This window comes from Alexandromys fortis, unplaced genomic scaffold (assembly GCF_014885135.2).
Source record: "Alexandromys fortis isolate MF-2015 unplaced genomic scaffold, M_Fortis_MF-2015_v1.1 scaffold_0, whole genome shotgun sequence".
NCBI classification, from domain to species: domain Eukaryota; kingdom Metazoa; phylum Chordata; class Mammalia; order Rodentia; family Cricetidae; genus Alexandromys; species Alexandromys fortis.
The window spans coordinates 45,629,072-45,655,485 of record NW_026067949.1 but is presented as its reverse complement, the minus strand read 5'-3'; the positions used below and the strand labels follow the sequence as shown (position 1 = coordinate 45,655,485).

Below are 26,414 nucleotides of genomic sequence, written 5' to 3'. Positions count from 1 at the left end.
TATACATATATATGTGTGTGTGTGTGCGTGTGTGTGTATGTGTGTGTGTATGCATGTGTGTGTATGTGTGTTTGTACATGCATGTGTGTATGTGTTGAATTTCACAGGCTGTAACTGAGTTGTGACTAGAGCTATGGAGTTATCTGCGAGTTAGCTGTTCCCTGAAACTTGATAATCTTTTTGACTTTAGAAAGGAGCCCAAAGAACGGTGGCTGGAAACAAAGGGGTTAGAGGAAACAGGCTTGACCTTCCATACTGGCTGCATGACAAGGCAAATTACGTAGACTTTCTGAATGTGGGGGTTTTAAACTTGCAAAGCAAAAATATGAGCCTCTCAAAGGAGGCTGAGGGGACTGGCTTTCAAAAGGTAACACAGACATGACACTCAGCGTCCACAGGAGTCAATCAAATATGGTAGGTTGAACATATTTAGATTTGCACGTGCCGCCAGATTCATGCTTCTTCATCCAGGGACTTCTTTCCCTCTCTGCTGCCTCAGTGCCCATGGTGATGCTCTACACTGAGACATTTCCCCAAGCCCAGCGTGGTTGACTGTGGGTTATCAGTTTCTCCATGAACAGTGCCAGGAGTCAGATGTCAAAGCCTCCTGAGATGAATTTTGTTTTTGGAGGTATAGGAAAGCATCCCCACACTCCCATCACTCTCGTGGCTGCATTCCGCACGTGTCCTCCCAAACCTAAAGAAAGAGCTGCTGGGAGCAGCTCACCTCTCTGAAAGCTCGTATCTAGAAAGGTCTGTTTGCCTTCAATTGACTCTAGCTTAGAAGGGTTGAATGTAGGAAGGACAAACCCATCCTATTATCAGAACTGAGCCTACTGGTATCAATGATAACCTCACAAAAAGACAGTAGACTCCTCCTCAAACAGCCCTACTCCTAAGTGAAAATTAGTGACTACATCTTAACTATGTAGGGGCCTGTCACCCAGTGCAAGGTGTTTGACACCAACAGAGGTGTGTTGCCATGGGGAGAACAAAACAAGAGGAAGGCTGTGTTGCTCTTGGCATGTGTCAAAAGCTTCAGACTGGCCTGGCATGTCTCATGCCAGAGAAGAAAGCTAAGGGCTGAAGTGGTCATATTTTCTCATGTATTAATCAGCCCCAGATTCTTACAGAGCCGTAAACACTCTGCTCTCTCCATCTGTGACAAGATACTCACTGTCACTTCTATTCCTATATGTTGGAGGTTGGAGACATGGACAGTCCTGTCTGCACAGAAAAAATAAATGAATAAACACCCCCTTGTCTTTGGGAAACATCCACCAGGAGGTTGGCAAGAGACAATGCAAGAGAGTAGAACACGCTGTGCATGGTGATGGCTTTGTGTTTAGGACTCTCATACATATTGATGCCATCTGTCAACTGTTTCTCAGGGCAGTGCAGTCCTAGAAAGAGGCAGCAGTGACCAGGGGGTTGGATTTTCCAGGATTTCAGGGGTCCTTTCTTTTTTCTGTTGGGGTGCGTAGATGCATAAAGAGAGTATTCCCCAAAGCACGTGGGCTTGCAATGGACATAATGCATGTATCACCGAGCAGCTCTCTTAGCACATTGGTTCTACATGGCTAACGTATTTATTTGCATAAGTCTTAGATCCGGAAATAAAACACAGGACTCTGTTCTCTATTACTGATACAATACTGAGCAATTCAGGTGCATAGAATGTTCCATCGACACTGTTTATTATTCTGTTCATCTTTTTGGTCATGGACAACGTAAATGTGATAACAATGCCTGCTATGTGGAGGCCTCTTTTCAGGCAATGGTTAAGTTGGAGAGTTCACAGCAATCCCACCTCGGATTCTTTGGAGTTAATGAGTAAGGACTACTCTCCTGTATGCACAGGGTACAGAGGCTACAAGATCTTTCTCATCTGCTGGTAATACTCATATACACATTAGAATCTAATTTCAGACAAGGCAAATAAAACCAAGAAAACCTAAATTATTTAGGGTCCTGAATTTAGCACAGTAGCAAAAGAGAAAAGTACCAGAGATTGCATCAGAAATGTGAGCAATCGCATCAGAAAGGTGAGCGAGCGGTTGCCTCTGGGAGGCAAAGGCTGATTTTATACGGTTCTCAAGTGAGCAGACATTGCCTCCAAGAGGGGAGATGCCAGCTAAAACTGCATGGGGAAAGACAGCAAGGCAGGGGATGGAACCAGAAGGCAGAACAGGATGGCTCAGATCTGACTTTTTGCCTCTGCCCTCCATCAACTCTTCATATGGTCTTACACACACTATTCAAATCTCAGTGTCACAACTTGAATAGCTACTGTGAAGGTCAGACACAGTGTGTCTTAAAACCCCTGTACCCAAAAGTGTGCACAACGAATGGTCTCAACAACAACCGGTGACCACAAGCAAGAGAGGTGACCAACCTAAGAAAATACTGTTGGCTACAACGATCACTAAAGTATGCTTGTGGGTTTCTCTTCTGGGGTAAATTCTTGATATAAAATACATGTAGTAGCCTTCCTAATAGAACAGAAACATTTTTTTGTATATCAAATTCATAGGATGGAACTCCAACAGCTACCAATAAAATAATGGAAAAAAATAAAAAAACTTTTCTGTGTTCCTCAGAGTGCAATGAAGATTGTATGTGTTACTGGAGTCTGACCGGTTCATATGATGAATTATAGATGTGCCAAGAATAAATGAACATGCAATAAAATCTACTGTGTGCCGGATTACAGAATTTATCTATATGACATTCTGGGAAAAGCAAAACTTCAGGGACAGGAAGCAGATCCATGGTTGCTAGGGCTTCAGTTAGGGGAGAGACTGCCTACAAAAGGCATGAGTGAACCCTACAGGGGGTGGGGACTTCTCAGCACCTTTACCATGGGGACTGTACCGATGTCTGTTTTCAGAGCTTGTAAGACTCTTTCACTCTCCTAGTGCACACTTTGTAAGTTATACCTTAATGATTTGTTACATATACATGCAGATACATATATGTATGCAAATACACAGACACACACAAACACACGCATATTCCTCATGAACAATGCACATCAAACGATTGGTTTGGTGGGGGGTGGGGCATGGATAATTGAGAAGTGAAGTATGAGGAAGATTAACTTTTCATGGTGTATCTTTTGCCATTTGCAGTTTTTGCTCCTACACACATGACTATTTAAGGATGAATAAAAACATTAAACATCATTCTGTGGCTTGTCTCTTCCTACTTTAGCAGATTTTTTTTCAACCCTGACTCTGTCATCAGCCACTGGGGCTGCTGCTGAGAGTCCTCTTGCCTCACTTGGAAACTATGGCTTGATCTCCAATCTCTAGACCCACCTATGGATCCAGATGTTCTCAAAGTGCTAACTTCCCTGGAAACTATGACTCAATCTCCAATGTCTGGACCCACCTATGGATCCAGATGTTCTGAAAGTGCTAACTTCCCTCACTGAGAAGCAGCTTTCACGTTTGCGTCATGTCTTCGGTGGTGACTGGATTTGGTTCTTTACTGCTTCTATTGTATTTGCCCTCACTTATGTACAGCATGTCTTCAGTGGTGATTGGATCTTGGTCACACACTGCTTCTGTCCACTTGTGCATACAATTTTCACTACTGCCAATATTAGTTTCCTAAGAAACCTTGTACCACTTCTGCTCATGACCACACATTGCTTCCATTGCAAAGCCCTTTGGCCAGCACATAAGGCCCCATAGGACCAGACTCACTGCAACTTCCCGTTCATGCCTCTACTCAACTGCTGTCCTGTTCAATGCAGAAGTCAGCATTCCAGTTCCCCAAATAGGCATCACTGAATATTTCACACTTGTCTATACTTACCTCTCTATTTATAACAGGCTTTCCTTTATCATCCATGGCTAAAGTCCTATCAGAACCGACACACCTCTGTAAAACCTGCTACATCAGACAGAAGCTTCTTGAAGATAAGGCCTAATGCTTACGCATCTCTCTGAACCCGCTAGAGTACTGGCAACATGAGTGGTTGTCTCCTCAAAGCCTTTGCAAGCACACATGCATGCATTTGTACATGGATATGTATACATACAGATTTCACGAGTGAAAGTACAGATGAGATACAATGTAACATACATGGAAATTAGGAAAATAGAGAAATAGGCTTTAAACCAGCAGGTATTCCCAATCTCTTACCGTCTTGGAATGTGTCGTTAATTGCAATGACAGCCTGAAAGGGTTTGGTCAGTTCTGCTCCTTGTGCTGAGCTGAGGAAAACCACAAAAGTCTCCAGTCCTTCAATCACTGGGTATTGTGTATCATCCAAGATAGTCAAGGTGCAGTACTACAGGAGAGACAAAGCAAACTTCAGAGAAGGCGCAACACCTAGCATTAGCATCTTCATTGTCATAAAGCTAGCTTAGTTTTATTTACATTCATAGTGATAATCTCATTATCACATTCTCACAATGTCAATAAAGCTTGCATTGTTGGGTATTTGGTGCTAAAGAAGATTCTTTCATGAATTTGTGCAAAGTGTGTCTCTGTGTGTGTGTATGCGCGTGTGCCATGGTAAAAGTGTAAAGATCAGAGGACAATGGCAGGTGATGGTTTTTGCCTTCTATTATGTGGGTACCAAGGATCAAACTCAGGCTATAAGCTTTAGAAACAAAGACCATCATGCCAGCTTCTGTTTGTCTCTATTTCCAAAGAAAGTAAGGACTAAAATGTTGTAATATTTTAATATATTGAAGCGACTCAGAAAGCAGGCAGAAACTGCACTAGTGACATCCTGCAGAAAGAGTCTAAAGTAGAGGTCTTCACTGAGTTCCTCCCGTTGGAGCTCATGGAATCCCATGGAAGATGGGGGACTGTAGGAGTCAGAGGGGATAGAGGACTCCAGGAGTACACGGTAACTGAATCAACGACGCAGGCTCTCGTGGGCTCACAGAGACCAAAGGGACACGCAAGGGCTTGCAGGGTCTGCACCACATCCTCTGTGTGTGTGTGTTGTGTCTGCTAGCCTGGTGTTTCTGTGGGACTCCGGACAGTGGGAGTGAGTGTGTTTCTGACTCTTGCCTGCTCCTGGAACTCTTTTCCTCCTAATACCTTGCCCAGCTTCAGTGTGAGGGCTTTTGCCTTGTCTTACTGTATTTTGTTTCATTGTATTTAGTTGCTGTCTCTTGGAGGCCTGCTCTTTTCTGATGGGAGACAGAGGGGGACTGGATCTAGGGGAGAAGGAAGGTGGCGAGGGGTGAGCTAGAGGAATGGAGGGAAGGCAGCTGTGGTCGGGATACAGCGTATGAGGGAAGAATCTGTTTTCAAGGAAGGAAGGGAGAGAGGGAAGGAGGGAGAAAGTAAGGGAGGGAAGGCGGGATGGAGGAGGGAGGAAGGGAAGAAGGAAATAAAATACACCGGTAACAATGAGACTCTTGACTTTGAGGTGCTTTGGCTGCTGTGGGCTCACCTGCTCAGTGATACCTGGCCCAAACTCCACCTTCCTTGAGCTTGGGACATAGTCAACTCCTGGAGTGGCAGAAGCTGGGTCTGAGGGTCGTGTTGCACACCAGACAGATGTGAAGGTGGAAAGGTCAGTGCCGTGGCGGATGACTGGAATCTTCACTGTGCCTGGATTAAGGTAATAGCAGTTTTTAATGTCTAACCTTGAACCACAGATCAGCGGGTATCTCAGGACACTCATCTCTCAGTACAACAGTGATGGCGGCTTTCCCACACTCCCTCTGTCTAATGCAACCTTAGCCATGTTCCTCCGCCCCTCTGGGCAGGGCTGAGAGGCATCATAGCTCCCTTTCCTTGACCCCAAGGTCAAGAGAAGACTCACAGGAGGGTCTGGGGGGGGGTGGCACTGAAAAAAATAGTCCTCTGAAAGAGCAGGTTTCACATTCACCTGAGGGATGACCTGTCACCCCAAATCCAAGCCTATCCGAGGAGAAAAAAAAACCGCTAAGATAAGAGCCTCAACTAGAAAAGTCAGTAATGAGCTCAAGGGACCTGGGGCTGCATGTTCTTAATGAAATGTTTTAACTCGGTTGATTTTCTTGTTTATCTAGCAGTGCACACATCATTACTCAAACCATATAGGCTTATTATCTTAGGAACAAGCCTCATCTTTTGGGCTCACCATATGTGCAGTACCCTAAAGATATTTAATTCTCATAACCATAGAGATTGAGAACCCCAGCAAACAACACATTCTCAATATAAGTCACATATCTTTTTGTATATGAAGACTTTTTTAGAAACTTACCCACTTATTTTTATTTTAACTGTATGAATATTTTGTCTACATGTATGTGTGTATTGGTATCCATGGAGACCAGAAAGGGGTCCTGGATCCCCTGGAACTGGAGCTTCCATGTTGGTGCTTGGGCCCAAACCCAGGTCCTCAGAAAGAGCAGTAAGTGTTCTTAAACACTGAGTCCTCTCTCTAGTCTCTGGCTGAGTAAACTCAGGCCATTTGTTTGACTTCTCTGGGCCTCAACCTGCTTTTCCATGCAATGCTACCTGATCTGCTGAGGATGGAGTAAGAATGCACAGGACTCTCATGACATCATGCTTGGCATTCAGTGTGTGTTAAAAAATATTAGTCCCGGGAACTGGAAAGATGGCTGGGTAGTTAAGCGAGCTTGCTGCTCGCATAGAGGATCTGATATATCATCCCTGGGCTCCAAGGGACCTGAAAACCTGTGCATGCATTGTGTGCATGCACGCATGTGTGTGCAGGCATGTGCATGCAAACACATGTAAACATAGACACACAGACACACACACTAAATCTTTAGAAGTGTTAGTTCCCAACACGGCTCAGAATCCCGTCAAAGAGTTAGAAGGCTTTGATCTTCAGTACAGTTGCTGTCTCCCTCTGCCAGTGGCACGTGACAGACTTTGAGACTCTTAAAAGCCACAAGAAGGAAAGGGCCTGGGCTCTAAAACAGTGTATAGAAGAAACTTACCAGTAACTTCCTTTGCGCCGACATATAAACGATAATGAACCATGTGTTAAGACACTGAAACTTGGAAGCTTGTTTCAGCAGTCGACAGTACACTAAATAACTCTCTATATCCTCAGTGATTCACATTGCTCCACTTCACAAGCCAGAATAATTAGGGCCACATTGTCCCTCTGGGCCACAAAGTCAGACCAGACCATGAAGCTCCATGCCAGTTACTTCTCTGCCATTAACCAAAAGAGCAAGCGAAGTGGGTAGAACTCTCTCTTTTCACTACCTTCCACTTCTGGTCTTGACGGCCTGTTGTTCAAGACCAACAATAGTGCCCCTAAGGAATGACGTTCTCCACGTCTTTAGGACATTGTTAAACAGGAACTTGGACTCCCAATTACCTGCATCCTCACTGATCGTGAAAGCCGTGTTGCCCAAGGAGACAGTTGAGGCATCATTGGGCCCACTAATGAGCACCTTGGCCACTGCCAGCCTTCCAATGCGGGTATTGTCAGAAGCATCAGCCAGGGCGATCTCAAACTCCTCTTCCTCTTCATACTCGCTGTCATCAATGACCATGACATCACAGGTGGACATGGTGACACCGGGTCCGAATATCACACGACTCTCTGCAGACCGCCCTCTGGACTTGAAATCGGAACCTGATTCCAGAGCGTAGAGACTACTTCCCATAGCCGATTTGGGGACCGTGTAGCAAACAGCAGACACAATGCTGCTTGAGTCTCCTGCAGCGCACACAGTGAGAGTCGGAGCATGGGAGTGAGTGCTTCTCACATTTGAACATTTCTAGCGACTTAATGAGCTTTTCCCTCCGACACATTCCGTCAGTATTTCTGCTCAAATCTGACAGGCAACCTTCCTGAACTGCAGTTTCTATTAAGCCTGTGGTATAAACCGCTTGAGGATTTAATATACCCTAGATACTTCCCCAAATAACTTGGAATGGATTTCCTATTCTGTAAATTTTGTGCTCTGTTAATTCACAAGACTCATTGCCCACCATCTAAGACCACAGCGGGTGGAAAGATAAGAGGCATATTTGGTACTTTAAGTAGCAAAGTAATTGTGTCCTGAAGGAAGGGAGTTGAGAACAGTTCACTGCCTCTCTGGGGAAACTTCTGCACTTTAATTCCCTGAGAGAAACAAGCTTGTTTGAAGAAAGGAAAGACAAAACAATACAAAACAATATAAAAGAATATAAAGACACAAACGGCCTCGCTCATTAGTCACATCCCTTGGTGGCAGCCTGCTGCAGGCTTGGCGTGGTGGCCCAGAGCAATCAGTGGGGCTCACCTGTCTTCCACGCGGTGTTTGCTAAGGTTTATCTCACTAACACCCAGTCAGCAGATTCATACTGAAACCTGACATCGTCATTTGCATTCACCTGGTCTTGAAAGGGGAATTCATGCCTGTGTGTTTTAAAGCGTCAGGACTGCACAATCATAAACCCCAAAAAATCTCTGTTCGGAATGCCCAGCCTTAAGAAATTGCCCTTTATTTCCCAAAGGGAGTATATTTTTCATCGGAACATTATACTTAAAATCCAGGTAGGAAAATCTTTGAGTATATTTTCTGCCACCCAAACCTGAGATTTACACAAATATAACCTCTCTCCTTGACCACAGTTGATAAATCTTTTATGGAATGGGTGATTGATTAAAAAGACTAAGTTAATGAATAATGCAAGTTAAATCTAACTCGTCTTTCCATGGCCTTCAAGAACAAATGGAGCTCTAACTACATGCCCTGAGAAGGGAGCCCTTCTGGTAAAGCGCAATACAGGCGGACTCAACATTACAGCTGCTCTGGGAGTCAGTGGGCTCATATAGGAAAAAAATACACACAAGTTGATGTGAAACCTGAGCTCTCAGCATACAGAAGAGCTCAACAGGCATTAGTTATTATCATAGCTCCTCATCACCTGTGGCAACAACAGACCTTTTCTCTCAATAGGTGCAAAGAGAAACCCAGCGCTCTCGTTGACCCGGTAGGTCTTCTTATCAAACTCTAGGGTGGGCTCATCCTCCGTGTCATTGATAATGACCTTCGCCTGGGTGAACTTGCCCAGCAGGGCATAGGCTGGCATGCTGAGCTCCACAGTGAAACTCTCAAAATTCTCAAACACGTCATCATCATTGATGACGATGGTGCAGGACTTTGTGTCCTCTCGCTCATCGAACTGCACCTGCCACAAGGAAACAAAAGGAGGTTAATCGTGCCTTCCCTGGTTCAGTTCCTCGGGGGGGGGGGGGATTGCGAGAAAAGAGCATCCAACTGCCACATCCCTGTTCTTCCCATATTAGTTAGTCACCACCTCTCCTGTTCTTCTCACACAACTGGGGCTAGTTTACTGTAGAAGAACATGGAGGGCAAGAGCTGTCTTACCACAGGTGACTAGAGAAATGGGTGACAGCTATTTGTGTTCTTTTTATTAACAATTATCATTTGGCTGCTCAGTGCTCTTTCTAGTTGGGCCAAGCTGAAGCAGAAAGAGCTCCACTTTCAGAGTAAAGACGGTTGAGTTTCAGGTGCTGATTGCCCTCCCCCCGGAGGTAAAATTATGTCAGTTTATGAACATCAGGTACTTAGTTTATAATGATATTTCTTCTACGCTATTATTATGAAGACTAAAGAAAACTATATGACAAAAGTGTTAAGATATTTTAAAGCATTACACAAATATATCACCATTGCCTTGATTATATTATTCATATAATTAAAAATTAACAAGAGACTCTTGTTGCACTGAATCATTGAGTTTGAGTCCCTAAAATGTCACTTAACACAGCAGGCTAATCTTTTGCCCTAAAATGGGCTAGGCCTGTGAGTGAATTTAGCAAGTACAACACAAAGAACTTATATTGTGTACATATAGCTGTAAATGTAACATTATACCCTTGTCTGAAAAAAAAAGAATGCATGAATGAATGAAAAAGAGAAGGGAGTAGAAGAGAAACAAAACAGAGAAAATAAATAAAACAAGGATAAACCCTTTAAACAGAATATAGTTGTTTGTGTAAACTGAGGCAGTTAAAATAAGAAGCAGTGTAAGAATTAGTCAGTAGTCTCTAAGGGCACCCAAATCTGAAGAATATCCAATTTAAATCCATCAAAATCATTAGTGCATACCTAACCAACTGATTAAACTGAGTTCTTGCTCATCTGTGGTTCAAAATGCCCTCAAGAAAACAAAACACTATTAGATTTCTGTTTAAGATCTGGAACACACTCAAGACCTTTGTCTTTTCTTGAAAAATGTGACATCCCTTTGCTGAAGACTCCTTACCCTCTCTGGTCTTTCCTACGTCCTCATTACCATAAAGGCTTTCTCTTAGTCTAGCCGATGCCTGAACATCGAGAAAGGACATAGTCCACTTTGCTTTACAGAGATTTAACTCCTAATATCACGGGTCAACATCACGTTGACTTGGAAAACACGGAATAAATACCCATGAAGGAGCTCACTCTCCACCCGGCCCTCATTCGTGCTGTGCACTAAGTGTGCACTCACCATAGACTTCTACCCCTACCCAACCTCCTCAGTCCTCATCTCCCTTTCTCACCACCACCCTCAAGGGAAAAGAGATGACTGACTTGGGAATTTTCTGTAGCCCCAGCTCAAGACAACTGATACTCATTGTGCCTAAAACAAAAATCCCAGCATGGAATATTGTCAAACTTGCTCTTCCTGACCATCCTCTCATAGCCAGGGAAGCATCACCCATGCTGCCCTCTGACCCTCTCGGCAGTCCACCGCTCAATCCCATCAATTTTACTATTTGAAGCTCCCCCTCTCATCTACTCTATCCTCAGAACTCGCTAAGTGGTTTGCTTATGACTCTTCCCATACTTTCAGGAAGAGAAGGGACAGCACCAAGAACTGAGCGGGGACGTAATACCTTGATGAAGTCCTGCCGTGAGGTAAAACGTAAGCACCTAGAAGCCAGATGACGATGTAAGCCCTGGCAGATAGTTCAGGGGCGAGCAGGCAGACTGAAGAACAAAGTTCTATGGGAAGGGTGTATGAGGGAATTTCTTGAGGAGGATGTGGGCGGGAAGGGAGGTGGGTAAGAAGCTGAGGGCACCACCGTAACCTGCAACTATGCCGAGGAACGAGTGGTCCTCTCCACACCTACCTGACCAGCATACTCCATGTAATCCTGCTGTCCGGGATGAGAGCTGACCCTGGAGCTGGAGCTGGCTGTGCCTTGTTCGGTGCGACACAGGACAATGGCATACTGGTTCAGGTTTCCAGTCCTCTGCACCGTGACACTGACAGATCCGGCCTTCTCACTGACATTATAGCTAGGGACACATAAAAGTCACGCTCCAGAAATCTGTCTTGGGGCTATAAAGAGACCACTCACTGTGATATTTGGTCCCAGGACTCAAGCATTTCTAAGGACAGGCAGTTTAGTGCTTTCAAAATTTACATAAATTAATAGAAGATGTTTACCAGGGACAGTCACAGCCCCTATGAACAAGGATACTGGGGTTAAAGAATGCCACCTACTCACTGTGGAGGAGACTAGAGTCACCCAGAACATTGTAACAGGAGCTACAAACTTCAGAACTCAGAGCCTGAGGAGGGGACAAAGAACCTTTCCCAAGTGGGCAGAGTAATCAGAAAAGGCCAGAGATGAAGCTGTGTGGACAGTTGTTAGGGACAGCTTCAGTAGGGGCCCACTGAGCCGGATCTGAAGGATGCCTGCAACTGAGCTGGGGTGGTGGCTGAGCTGGAGCTCAGAGTACAAAGATTTCTAGACAGAGTTTTATGATGTGCCAGCCTGGGCGGGGAGGGGTCTCAGCCTAACACGGGGATTTGTACTGGATGTGTTAAGAGCTAGTTCTCAAGATCTTAATTCATAATGAGTAGGTTTGGAAAAGCCAGAGGAGAACAGCAGTGAACTAGGCTTCGAATTTCACCAATGAAGACAGCCATTCAGCCTGTGTGTGTGTGTCTCATTGGATGTTTTAGGCAAAATGCCTTTGAGAGAGGGGCCCACACTGTCAGTTCCCTGGGCAGCTCAGTCCACTAGAATTGGAGGATTGCTAACCAAAGAAGATATTGTTTACTCAACTTGTTTAATTTTAGAGGTGAAACAATCAAGAGGTAATTAAAGGCAAATCTCAAAATATGACATATTTTACAATTGATTCTAATTATTCTGAGTATGTCCAAGAGCGGGGAAGGTATGTCTCAGCCTCCTGGAAGCAAGTTTAGTTGTCCTACCTATCAAGAAATTAATATCTTAGAATAGTGCTCTCTGAAACGCTAGTTAAAAATTGTTTTCTCTAGAATAAGACCCCTAGATTAATGGAGAAAAGCAGCCCTATGTCTGCCCATCAAATGACGGCTCCTGGATTTCCTCTATAACTGGATGAGGCAAGCATCTCAATCTACATATGTGATGGACAGTTCTATGAAGTTCAGAGAAACCTTGGAAAAACACGACCTGAAGGTTTATTTTCTGTTTTTCCTACAAATTCTATTGGATTACCTTCTATAACTTGAAGATAAAAACAAAAGAGTTCAAAAGAAGCATTGAAAGAGGATGGTGAAGATTACTGGGCTTAGGATTGGAGAGATGGCTCCGTGGTTAAAACACTGGCTGCTGTTTTAAAGGACCTGGGTTCAATTCCCAGCACCCACATGGCACCTTACAACTGTCTAACTCCAGAACTCCAGTTCCAAGGGATCTGACACTCTCACACAGACACACATGCAGGCAAAAACCAATCAATGCTCATAAAATAAAAATAAATGAATTACTTTTTTAAAAGATTACTGGGTTTAAGATCTTATCTTACTGCTCATGAGCTACACTGCTAAGGAATTTAGCCTTCTCCTGCCTCTACTGCTTTGTTACTGTGAATCTCAGACTTGCACGTTGCAAGAGAATAGGATGAATTATGTTGAGAACATAGCATTGTACCTGGTATGCACATTATATCATCCAATAAAGATTTCAAGCAATTATTTTAATGACTGTTATTACTAGCTTCACAACCACCATCTACCAACACCACTACCACCATTGCCGCCACCGCTGCCACCGCCACCGCCACCACCATCAAAAATAATGGACCTGCCTTCTATAGTATTTCATCCTAATTTCTTCTACTCGCTTGATTTATTTCTCACTACACAGTACACAACAAAGACTGTACCTGGTATATTTGAAGCTGATGACAGACCACTGGATATGGAAGATATTGTCACTGACCACATTGGGTTTACTGTCTTTCACCAGAAACTGAAAACTATCCATGACTTTCTGGATTTTCTCCTCATGCAACACATAACGAATCACCCCCAAGTTCACATCCTCTGTGAGAAAAAAAAGAGTCCCAGAATCCACGGTGAGATAATGTGGAAGTGTAAAGACACGCTCATAGGTCCCTGGCCAACATATCGAGTCTAGTCTGGTCTTCTAACGGGCTAGAGGGACTGATTGTCAAAACTCTAAAAAGTATAGTAGTCTTAAAAACAAAAGATTTGTCCTAGTTTTAAAGCAAAGTCTTACAGTTTCATGTCCAAATATCTATCTTACAGAGAGCCCCTTTATGCTCATAGAAAAGGAGAATCTTGGGGTCTGGACAGAAAGCACCCGAGAGAGTGTCTGCGGGGTGTTGAAGGGCAAATCTGAAAGCTGACAGAGACAAGCCTTGACCCCATCCTCTGTGCAGGAAGGTGTGTGCTGACAGGCAAAGCCTGGCTGACAGCAGCACCTCACACACAAGACAGCTCTGCATGACTGAGGACGGGCTGGGAAGGGAACACAGAGCACGGACCTTAAAGGACAGCGTCACCCATGTGAGTGTCTAGTCACAGCCGTCCCCCAAGAGGAGCAGTGACGAGCTAAACAGAACTACAGAACGACCTGCTTTATGTTATTCCAAAAGGTAACTATTTCTGTCGAGTAACTTATACACTTATAAAGCAGACTTTAACTTCTTGGCTGAAGATGTTTAAAAGTAAATGCCATCGGCCTTAGGGAATAAAACAATAAACTTCTTAGATCACAAATCTTTCGGGCTGGCAGCCCGTTTGTTGTTTGTCTTATAAGGAAACCGAGCGGTCCCACGTGTCATTTCCAGAACACCTAGAACCCTGAGGGCGGGGGACATGGTGGAGAGGAAGCTCTCTGGTTCAGAGCGACAGGAAGAAACCCGGGAAGAGCAAAATGTGCAAGGGGGTGGTTAGATACTAGATGGTCCATTTGCAAAAGTAGCTGGAAGTGACCGTGGGAGCTGCATTTGAGCATGGACCCTCTCTGGGCTCCTAAGAACCCACCCTGGGTGAAGGTGGCTGCAGCTTGGCCTGGCTGCAGCTTGTTCTCCACGTAGCCATGCATTGGGCCCATGGTGATCTCATAGACAAGCTGCGAGTCCTCTGTATCCGGGTCCATGGTCAGCAGTTCCTTCTTGGTGATCAGGTTGGTTGCCTGGAATAGAAACCCATTAAATTTAATTCCTGAGGTGGGAATTAAGCTGGAGCAAGACCCTTTGACTCAGATTTAATTCGGCTGCACAGTGATTTACTGAGCGCATTTGCTGCACAGAAAACTGTTAGGATGGAAACTATGCCAGCCTCTGCTCTGGAAGATTTCACAAAGAAAGGCTCCTGAGCGGGGTCAATGGGGCAAGAGTCTTGTGGAAATAAGCAGGGGATTTCAGTTTGGCTTTGAAAGAGGATTGGAACCTGGGAGGAATGATATAATGGCTAAGCCTTATACCTTAGGAGAATCGCTGAAAATCCTGAGGTTGATTAGGATAAATATACTGTCCCCTGATACTGCTCAAATATACCAGCTAAGCTTAATTTCTTTACCCATTTACCCAGTCAACACAGGGCAAGATCCGAAGACCATGGAAAGAGAGCAGTGAGCAATACTCTATGTATGTGGGCTTAAACAGAAAAGGGCAGGGCATTAACTTTTGGATTTCAAAAACTAGAAGTCTTTGGTGACTTCACTATACATCTATTTAGTCACACAGGGTCTCGTTATGGACTGTAGACTGTCCTCTAACTAGAATCCTGGAATCCTTCTAGATCGGCCTCCCAAGCGCTCAGATTACAGCAATGTGCTACTATACCTGGCCACTGGAAATGTTAATAACTGCTATCGGAATAGCGGAGGTATGGGAAGTAGACCCAAGTCTACCCAAGAAAACAATCACTCTAGTTGAATATTGAGAAAAAGTCAGTGTGTAAGAAGAATTTACACTGATGCGTGTGTGTGTGTATGTGCATGCATACTCGCGTATGCACGTGCATACATATATACATGTGGAGGCCAGAGATCCATGTGAGGTGTCTTCCTTTATTGTTCTCCACCTTGGTTTGTGGAACAGTCTCTTCCTGAACCTGGACCAGTTAGATTAGGATGGCTTTTCATTGAGCTCCAAATATCCGCTTGTCTCTGTGCCTCTGACACTGAGGTTATACACATGCACCATTTTGCCCGGTTTTTCACATGGGAGCTGGGGGATCTGAACTTACATCTTCATGCTCTTTAATGACAGAGCCATTTATTCAACCCTACTGTATTCATTTTTAAGAAACCCAACAGTTCGATAGCTAAGCACCCTCACACCCTACCCTCAGTCCATGAGGATGAAAAAGACATGGCAAAGATGAACATCACTAATCAAAGCTCTGAAAGGGGAAGAGATGCGCTTGTGCGGGTGCTGATGCTGGGTTAGTGCTGAGTTGCACTTCCAGATGGCCTGCTGGGAACCGGGAGATGGAGGTCTCCGAAGGAGGACTCCTCTGAGGACAATTGCTGACAAAGATATCTGCTCCTTTCTATCTAGGGCAAGCATTTAATGTTCCTTAGAGTCCATTCTCCCCTCTTAGAAGTTAATAGTTTTAGCTGAGAGCCCGCCCGCCCAGCTCGAGACACGATTTCCCAGCCTCCCGTGAAACACCTGTGCTCATCTGACCAATTTCCTGCCAACAGACTAGAAGTGGAAATAACATACTCAATTTTTGTCTTTTGTTTAAAATAAAGTTCCTCACCCCGGACTTTGGTGAAATCTGGTGTATTCAACAGCAGACACTCAGCGATGGGTAGCTCCATCCTAGCGAGGACACTGAAGGACTTACCTTGCCATCCATATACTCCAGCCACTGCAGACCCAGGTTGGCGACAATTCTAGGGGTGCCATCGTCCACTGGGAGGATGTCCACGTGGAACTGCTGAGGTGCTGCAGTCATAATCTGTAGGGGAAGCCAGAAAAACACTCATTACCAACACTGGAGTTTCCCAGACCCTGTCTCTAAGCCGCTGGGATCCCTGCACGTGTCAGAGACGAAGTGCAGGCTGGAAAGCTAGCTTCCACCTCTTATCACAACTGACATGAGGCCACAGAGAGAGTGACGATTGACAAGGGGAGTCCAGCATGGACCCAGAAACGAAAAGCAACGATGTCTCTGCTTAACCTCAAGGGTGTCAATGCTGTAGAAGTTGGTTTTCACATGTGCATGTGTGTGTTAATATGGGGTTATCCAGCATTGCTTAGTCTGGGCTTGAACTTCTGAGCTCAAGAAATCCTCCTGCCTCAAGCTCCCGATTAGCTAGGGCTAAAAGTGTGTGCCGTGGTGGTTGGGTCCGCTTATGTCTTCTTCAGGGGATGTCATGATGCTAGATTTGGAATAAATGATAAATATTGCATGCTTTCTCTGATGTCAGGTTCTTTATTTTACTGTGTACAAATGGCGTAGAAAGGGGACCATGAGAGGAGCAGCTCTAAAGGGAGTGGGGAACAAAAGGGGATAATGGAATATAAGTCACACACACGAACGCAAAAGGTGGATCTTTGGGGGAAGAAGAAGGGGACCACCAAGAAGGGAAGCTGGGCAGGACAGTGGGGTGTATAAACCAGAACAAAGCAGAATGACATAGACATATGAAAATTCTGTAGAGACTCATTACTTTGTACCCTAACTTAAAAAATAATTTAAAAAAGAAAGAAAAAACATTTCCTAAGATGAAACAATTCACAGATACTTTTTCTCTCAATTTCTTGCATTAAAGTTTTCTTGAGAGTCTGGAAACAGCATCATTAAAATGTTGATGCTGAAGCCTCCAGGTGGGATCAGCTCAGAGAGGGAGGGAAGCTTCTAAGCCCAGAGAGCTTGTCTTTTCCTTTTCTTTCTCTGTTTTGTTCTGGGTTGTTTTAAGGACAGTGCTCCCTCTGTGGGTAAGAGGCAGAAGAAATTAAGAATAAAAGCTTTTATGGGAACAAATGGTGAAAGGGGATTCACATTGTAATTCCACCCACAGAGAGAGCCCTATCTACAGACAGGTACACATGCTATAGTCCTATCCCACACTCACGGGCCCTGAGTGGGTACCAGTTGCAATGCAGGGCAGTGAGATGCTAGCTTCTCAATCTACAATTTATACAATTTCAATTTTTTAGGATGACGTGGTCCCACGAAGGCTTGCTCTGACACTTAGGTGTTTAAGAGGGTAGCCATTGCTGATATGTCTTGATTTATTTTTCTCCTTTGAAAGTCAAGCTAACCAGGAGCAGCAGCTACAGCAGGAGAAAGGACAAAGTGATAGCCTGCCATGGAACAGACAGGACAGATGTAGACAAGGCAGAGGAATCCCAAGAGTCACCTACGAATGCAGTGACCTGCAGAGGATGACCTTCCGTGTCTCTAAAGGACACAGGAAGAAGCTCTCCCTTCCAGGAATATAATTATCCACCAATAGTGTAGGACAGAAACTCGCCAGGACTGAGATTCTTGCTGTCCTGGGGGTACAACAGATTGTGGGCACACTGCTCACCAACACTGCTTCTGTGGAGCCAGACACAGCTGTGTAGGGGGTTGGGGTGTCCTTGGCCCACCTTCTACCAGAGATGCAGTTATTACAGGGAGAGTTTATGAAATAGTGGAGCTCTGCAGAAGGCAGTAGATAAGGAGTCTGAACACAGGTCATTTGTGTGTATGTGTGTATACATGTGCACGTGTGTGCGTGTGTGTGTGTGTGTGTGTGTGTGCAAGCACACACATGTAGAACCCAAGAATCAACCTCAAGTGTTGCTTTTCTGTAGCTAAACACCTTGTGGTTTTAAGGCAGGGTTTCTCCCTGGAACCTGGGGTTTGCTAATTAAATTGGCTCCAAGGATGAGTCTGTCTTTGTCAACCTCCCTAGTGCTGGGATTATAGGCACACACCACCATACCCATCTCTTTACAAGGGTTCTGGAGATTAAATGCAGATTCTTACAACCACGTAGAGAACACATTCAATCTGAGCCATCTCCCCAGCTCCCTCCCCCTCAATCTTGAAGGAACTAAAGCGTGGAAGTTGCTTGACATAAGCAGCCAGGACCCTTAGTATAGAATATAGAAGCTGGTGCCTACAGATTCTCTGATGTTTCTCTGGGCCTGCCTCGGGGCAGAGGCCCCAATGTACACAAAGAGGAGAGGTACCTCCTCCATTTTACAGACTGGGAAACCGAGGTTTTCAAAAGGAACATGACTTACAAAGACACTCACTCGGCTAATAAGTGGCAGAGCCAGGATTCAAAATTTGTGTGTCTCCTGTACACAAAACCACTCTAAATCCCCAAGACTGAGTGACTCTGGTTGGAATGAGGAATCTTATTCAAAAAACAGAAAGAGAATATAGAGCTATGCAATGTTACAGAAATACCAGATGGAAGAAAAGAATAAAAAATAAAGAGTAATATTAATAGTTACCATGTCATGCTGGGGGCTTACTAGTTGCCCACAGTGTCAAACACTCAACCAGGACTGTCTCTTTTGGTGTTTAGATAAAGCATTCAAGGCTAACAATCATTATTTTATCCATTTTACAGATGAAAAATGAAGATTTAAGGAAAAGCACCTGTCCGGAATCAACATACTTAACATTAATAGAGTAAGAACTAAGTGTCGCGCTACATGGAACAATTCCCACAAGGCCTCTGACAGGCTCTGCTGGGCCTCTCCCTCCACCACTGACCCTCACCTCTTTCCCTCCTTCCTCAATGATAAAGAAGGGGTTGGTCCCATCAGACACAGTGAAGGTAAACCTGTCTGTGAGGGAGTTGCTGCCATCATGGCTGTAGCTGACACGGTTCTGGTAGATGTCTTCCATAGTGAAGGAGGAGGTGAGGAGGAAACGTTGCCCCCTGGCAACTCTCTCGATGGTGCCATGGCGTGGGGGCTGCATGATGTTGAAGGTGATAGACTCAGCCTGCCAAAAGGAGAAAAGCGAGAGGCAAGTTTGGAGTGAGTGGCGGCAGAAGCTGGTAAAGGAAGCAGACTAAAGCCATCAAATACAGCCTGTATTTTCTTTATAGATACAAAGAAGGTAGTGAGAGATACCATCTTCTCTCCTTCAACTGGGCTTCCATCTTAGAGCCTTCGTCAGAGTGTGGAGCGTGTACATTTGCTGTCCTCAGGCCTCACGGCGCAGGCTGGACTAGAGGGAAGGCTTGGGCTGCCTATTCTCTTTGCCCCTTGGTCACTAGATTCCAGCCTCCTGGCTTCAGGATCGAAAGAAAGCACTGGAACCTGAGGCTTCTGCACTGTGTCCTCTGCCTGTGAATTCTCCCTGGTAACTGCACTGTTTGCTCTTCCACTGATGTCTCTGTTCAGAGAGCATCTCCTTAAAGACGTTCCTTGATTACTCTGCCTAAAATAGCGCGTCCACCAATCATGATCTCACTTAATGCTGACCATGTCTGATTGGTCCCTGTCTTCCTCCCTCCATCCCTTTCTTTCTACACCCTTTCTTTCCTTCCTTCCTTCCTTCCTTCCTTCCTTCCTTCCTTCCTTCCCTCCCTCCCTCCCTCCCTCCCTCCCTCCCTCCCCCCCCCCCCCCCCCCTTCCTTCCTCCCTCCCTCTCTCCCTCAATCAGAAAGGTTGTAAATTTGTGGACTATTTTCTGTTTTCTCCACAGCTATGCTCTTAGCACATAGAGCGGAGTCTACAGCCCAGTAGGCAATGCACATTCGATGAAGGCACAGCTGTGCAGTGAAGCCCAGGCAGAGAGAAGGGGGCACATGGACCTATAAGTCAGTGGTGAGCTTCATGTCAGTCTAATCAAGTCTACATGCTAAATGCTCGACCCGGGCAACATCTTGAAAGGAGAGCTGCCCCCTCCCAATATGCCATACTTTTTTTTCTGGACAAAGTCTCTTCTTGGAGTTTGCTCAAATTATGATAACAAGTAACCATGAAAAATAGTCTGGGGGCAAGAGGTAAAATAGAAGAGAGGTACAGAGGGCACAAAGTGCCCATCCACTGAAAGACAATACAACATGTTTTGGGTAAAGTGTCACCCCTTTATTCTCTAGGAAACATAATAAAGTCAGCATGTAGAGGGTGGTTATGTGCAAGCTGAGGTGAGAATGAATTGAATTGAAAAGGAACTTGATCTCAAATTTGATTTTTCACAGAAAGTCAGTGTCTTCTGCTTTTACTTCTGCTTGGGGGGGGGGAAGGGCTCGCACTCCCCTCACCACTGAGCAGAACTCTTAGGATGCTCCTCAAAGCAGCACCTGCCCTCAACCCTACTTCTGCTCAGCCCGGGAGGACAGGAAAGCCACTGACCTCTGTGTCCGCATCCACTGCCTTCAGCTCAAACTCTGTGATGGTCTTCCTCACGCCCTCCTGCACACGCATGCCCCGGTTCTGCACAAGGGGCAGTGATTCATCCACAGGGTGGATAGTGATGTGGAAGGTCTGCATCACCTAAAACAGTAACAGGTGGGTGAGGTGCCCGTCCCCAGTACCACCCTCTCCTCAACCCTTGGCCTGGCTGACTCCAGAAGAAACCTGACATGAACCCTCCGGGGCTCAAGCCCATGGCTGTCGGGGGCTGCTTCTGTTCTGTGGCTAAGAATAGAGGAACACAATGATTTCATATCTCCAGTTTGTCTGCCCACTACTCTCAATGAAGAAAACCAGGGATCAAAACCCACTCGAGGATGGATGGCAGGACCTCTTACCTCATGCACGCCGTCAGACAGCACAAAGCTGAAGACGTCCGAGTGCTTCCCGGGCTCACCGGAATGGACATACTGAACACTTCCTGAAGTCAGGTCTGCTTGAGTAAAGGAACTAATCTGGATGCCTAAGGAGAGGAGAAGAGAGAAAAAGGAGTATCAAGACATGAGCCATCCCTCCAGGCAGGGAGATGCCAGACTCTCCCGCAGAATCACATGTATTTTACACACAGCGTTCATGCCCTGTCCTTGAATACCTTGTGTAGTTCATAGACTATTTTTCTATAACAACGTATGTTCTTTGGCAGTATATGCTAACTTGATTATCCAGGCTTTTGTTTGCCATGGCAACGGGAGGTGCTCGATAAATGCTCCTTTCCTTTCTTGGATGCAGCTAAAATCTCTGAAAGGCTTTGGAGTCATTGCTGTCCCAACTCTATTCTCTTAAGTTTTACATTCCCCTATCACTTCACAACCCTTTCTGAAACTCTGGCCTAACTCTTGACCGTGTGTGATGAGTTACCTTTGACCACTGCAGTTAGGAGGTTCAGCTACACACAGTCTGTCTGTGGGACTGGTGAACCGTCCCAGTATCTTTCAAGGTCCCTTTAAACTTCATGTATGTGAGCCTAGCATCTCATGCTATTTTAGGCAGGCAGGTAGTAATGACATTTACTGCCGAACTTTGGGGTTTGAACAACCATCCTGTGTCAACTGAACATGACCTAGAAAACTGTGGTCTTTAATAATGTGACATAGAAAAAGAAATCATCATTTCAAAATTTAAGCAATTTAAAGTGATGTTATTCTTCAAACATAGATTAGCTCTGTTTTTAAATCCCCCAAATTTCAGCAAAAACAGTCAAAAATCCTTGTTTGTATCTTAGACCTACAGGGATTTATAGTCAAGCATCAATCACGACTAAACAATACCAGGCTGAAATAGACCTTGGGAGGTAACTGGAAGATCAGGAGTTCAAGGTCATCCTTAGCAAAGGAGTAAGTTTCAGGCCAGCCAGTTTGGGGCTATTACAAATAAAACTACTGTGAATATCTGTGTTCTTGACTATATACAGATATGAGTTTTCATTCTGCTTGGATAAGTCTCTATCAGTAGAACATTCTAGAATACACACCAGCCATGCATACAAGAGGAAATAAAACAAAATGTTGAACTGAAGGTGGGTGTGTAGCTCAGTTGGTTGAGTACTAACCTAGCATGCATAAGGCCCTATGTTTGAGCCCCTGCACCATAGGAAAGCTGACACAAGAGACGGTGATAAAGTCCTGCCTTTCTGATCTAGTTAATTTAGTCTGCTATTCTGGCCTTGACATCCCTTTGCCACTTCCTAGGAACTATTATCTTTCACTCTTAATCCTGGTAAAACCAGCTTTATTTTACAATAGAATCTGCTTTGACTGCTATCTATTGAAGTGTGATGTCAGTACCCCAGGTTTGTCTTTAAGAAATCAACCCACAGGGCTTCCCCTTGTGTCTCTATCTTCTGAAATTCATCACCCAGATGCAAGGGCCTTCTGGCGACTGGGGCATTCATTTTCTGATGAGGCATTTGATTTTCCTGCACTTGCCACATCAGTTCTTGACAGGGAAAAAAATGCAGCTCCGGTTTTGCAGCTTTGTCTTACGGCTGGACAGAAACCCATGCCATTCTTTACTAATTTAATAACTTCAGGCATCGGAGAGATGGCTCAGCAGCTCGGCACACTGGCTGTACAAGTATGAGGACCTGAGTTTGGATGCCCATCACTCGTGTCTGAGACTGGCGTGGTAGCACAAGTCTACACCTGGAGTAGAGAGTCGTGGAGACAGGTGGAGCGCTGACGCTCACTGATCAGCTAACCTAGCTGAATTCGTGAGCTCAAGGTTCAGTGAGAGACCCTGCCTCAAAAATAAGGTGGAGAGTGATCAAGGAAGAGACTTGAGCTCTACCGTTGCACACACGTGTCACAAGCCATTTCCCCCTAAAAATCATTACAGGAACCATCACCCTGGGGAGTCTGCAGAGAACCTCACACCCATAATTATGTTCTATTGAGAGAACCTGCCCCACATCCAATTAACTTATCTGTTAGCAGAACACGCCTCACACTCCAGCTATCCAGGGAACCAGGTGTGGCAACTTGTGACTTCCTGGCCTACCTGTCCGAATGTAACCTGGCCTACATGACCTGGAACACGCGGCAAGAGTCCAGTTTCCCTACCTTTCAGGGGCTATATAAGCAGCAACCATGATCCTAATAACGGAGGCTTTGACAAATCTGCTTGGCCTCCTTCTTCTGTCCTAGCTCATTCCCTTCCAGGTAGCGCCCCTCCGAGACCCTGGAACAACTGATTGCAGGGTGAGTTACAAACCTCTAGACTAGTAACCCACCCAACGCAATCAACACACACGTGCAAGAAAGAGCACCTGCATACATGTGCACACACAGGAGCAAGTGTACATACCCCACAGGCATAAACACAGACACGATTTTCAAACTACAGATGGACTATGCTGAGGAATTCAAGTCTCTTCTCTCTGTTGTGGATCTATTTTCACAGTCCACGGGAAAATAAACATTTAGACTCTCAGGCTAGCTACCCAACTGCCTGATCCCTTTACGAACCACAGCCTGACAATGGTTGATTAAGATTATAGCTAATTCTTCTTGGGACTTAGGCTGTGTGCTTTGGGATTGAACCTTTTCTTGTTTCTTTTGAAACAGTTTTATTGAGTTAACCTATGAGTAGTTTTAACATCTTATTGTTAGAACTGGCACACAATGAATTGCATGTAAGCTTCCAGTGGGACTACCTCAGTCAAAGTCGTGAACACATCCATCACTCCAAAAGGATTCACACTGACATCCCATAATCCTCCCATGCTTCCATCTCTACTCCATCCTCATCTCAAAGAAACCATGACCGGTTCCTGCTACTCCACATTGGCTGGTGGTCTCTCCTTTTATAAACATGGCATGTAACCTTTTGTACCTGGCTTCTTTCATTTAGCCTAGTTATTTTGAAGTTTACTGTGCATTGATAGTTTAGTTCTTGTCTGTGAACATGGCATAGGTGGTAAAATTCCTGTTGTACAAGCATGAGGAACTAAGTCTGTCTCTTTAGGATGTAAAAACCGGGTATAGTGACACACATCAAGAAGCCCAGAGTTGAAGAGCTGGGGATTGAAGACAGGTAGAGTCCTGAAACCCAATGGCCAGCCAATCTAGCTGAACTCAGGAACTTCGGTTTAATAAGAGTCCTTATCTCAAAAATAAGGTGGCAAGTGATTGAGGAAGATGCTGGTGCCAACTTCTAGCCTCTGCTCACATATGCCCATACCCACACAAACATGTACCAATGCTACTTCCTCAAAACAGTCATTCTTCTTATTCCACCAAATGAATTTGATTATGTATGCACTTATTGATGGGTGTTTGGTTTACTTCTAGCTTGGAGCTATTACAAATAAGTCTACTGTGAATATTTGTGTTCTTGATTGTGTATGGACACCAGTTTTCATTCTGCTTGAATAAATCTCTAGTAACGGAACATTCTAGAATACACTTATTTAGGAAACCACCACAAACAAGCCTATCCGAAGCAAAAGAGCATCTTCCCACTCTTCCAAGCACAGTTAGAGAGTCTGGTCTTTGCCCAGCTTTCCCAGGAAAAGTCAAGTATCTTCTATGAGCAGAAAACTACTTCTGCTTTCCTCAGGGATGTGGAATTTTACCTGGTAACAGCTCTGAGAGGTCAGGTTAGGCATAATACCTCCATTTATAATAAATCGTGACGTAGTAATAGAATTCTTATGTAATTAAGAAGCTATGTCATCTGTCCAAAGTCACACGCTTGGTAGAGGGCAGTGAGGGGGCTGGAACCCACGAGAATTCTGTTCTAAAGCTGAGGTCTCTTAGTTCTTACAGTTAAGAGTCACCTGGACATCTTGGGTTTACCTTTACTCATAAAATTTCCAGGAAAATAGTAGTATGTGCCTACTAAAGAACATATAAAAAGACACAGGAGAGTAGGAATCACACATGTGATTCATATGTCTACCACTGAAATAGAACCATGATAATATATTTCAATTGTCCTTGAAATACATTTCATGGATCATAGTCTCACTCTCTTCTGAACTGCTGGCCTTGATGGAGTTAAATATTATTTAAATGATACACATGCTTACCTTCCAGAAAATCAAGACCTGAGGGTAGACCGTGAACTTCAAGAAGACATGGATTTGTGTGCATGTTCGCACGTACATGCACACACACGTACTTCTCCATAGTATGCATCTAGAATAGGACCTGGTAAGCCACAGCCGCCCTGCGTCTGGTGAACACGATTCATTCTGCCACTACCACTTACATCTAGCAGGTTCTACTGAATAGATTCGCAGTCTCCGTACACCTTTCCTTTTTAGAAGTTTAGCCTCTTTTAATTGGGTGTTGGACAAGGCCAGTCACTCTCTTGTCAGCAAGAAGGTTTTTCTGAGAGCCAGTCCCTCCTGGCTGTCACAGCAGGTAGCTGTTGTTTGAAATACTTGAAGGCTTTTAATCCCATTGAAGGTGTTTTGAGTCACCAGCCTGCTGGTTAAACTATGTATCTGGCAGCATGACAAGAGACCCATATTAACCCTGTCAGTTTTTCCAATTCTCCCGGAAGGCCCTCACATTAGAGAAAGCCTGGTCCAGGTCAGGAAAATAGGTGGACGAAAGCCTCTTCAAAAAAATTGCCTTCTTAAAGGGATGTTGGGTGATGCAGCTGACCACAGTCAGAACAGCAAGCAGTAGGGGGCCCTGTTATGCTGTGTCGCCTGAAGCTGGGCTGGTGGGGGGAGGGGGATGGGAACCTCTCTACTTCCTGGATTCTGAGTTACTCCACAGCGTCTTGCTGGTGGCACAGCTGTGTTTTCCCTCACTTTAAATCACGCAAAGAAACCTCAACTTTTTGTACTGCAAAGTAATCGTCTCTGGAAACAGGGTCCACGTGTGTGAGATAGAGAGCAAGAGGCGGTTCAGGCGGGCACCAACTCAGTGTGGCTAGAGTCAGAAGAAAGGCAAGTTGGGGTAGACTGATCCTGGGGGCGAGGGTGTGTGTGCCAGCAAGTGGACAGAAGACAGTCATTTATTTGACAAGGAGAGAGGCTGCACAGACCCTAAGGACCCTAACCTACCCACACCCGCACTTTGAACTTCTGGCCTCCAAATCTGGCCTGAGACAGAGCATCTGAGCCTGCCCTGAGGTCCTCACTCTGCTATCTTCTCTACCCACACTCTCATGCCCAGCATGACCTGTGCAAGCCAGGCAGATTCTCACAATGTGCTGCATCCATTCTGAAACCAGGCTGGGGTGATCCTCTTAAGGTAAAATGCTGCTTCCATGAGCATGCTCAGAAGGGAATTTAAAAAGCCAAGAACTGAGCACGGTAATGAACTGAGGCAGGGAAAGGGAAGACATTTGTGTTTGAAAGGTAGTTATGTTTCGGGG

The 26,414-nt window shown here is 45.0% G+C and overlaps 1 protein-coding gene across 1 annotated transcript in view; it reads right to left on the bottom strand.

Annotated features, from left to right (window-relative positions):
* Fras1 (Fraser extracellular matrix complex subunit 1) overlaps positions 1-26,414 on the bottom strand; it is a 398,956-nt gene that overhangs the window by 38,990 nt on the left and 333,552 nt on the right. The window contains exons 48-58 of the mRNA XM_050150115.1: positions 20,921-21,045; positions 20,523-20,663; positions 18,934-19,161; positions 16,051-16,164; positions 14,236-14,386; positions 13,110-13,269; positions 11,075-11,243; positions 8,877-9,123; positions 7,319-7,663; positions 5,423-5,583; positions 4,153-4,300 (exon numbers count right to left, since the gene is read on the bottom strand). Of these exons, the coding sequence (XP_050006072.1) occupies positions 4,153-4,300; positions 5,423-5,583; positions 7,319-7,663; positions 8,877-9,123; positions 11,075-11,243; positions 13,110-13,269; positions 14,236-14,386; positions 16,051-16,164; positions 18,934-19,161; positions 20,523-20,663; positions 20,921-21,045 (1,989 nt within the window). The remainder of the gene's footprint in view (positions 1-4,152; positions 4,301-5,422; positions 5,584-7,318; positions 7,664-8,876; positions 9,124-11,074; positions 11,244-13,109; positions 13,270-14,235; positions 14,387-16,050; positions 16,165-18,933; positions 19,162-20,522; positions 20,664-20,920; positions 21,046-26,414) is intronic.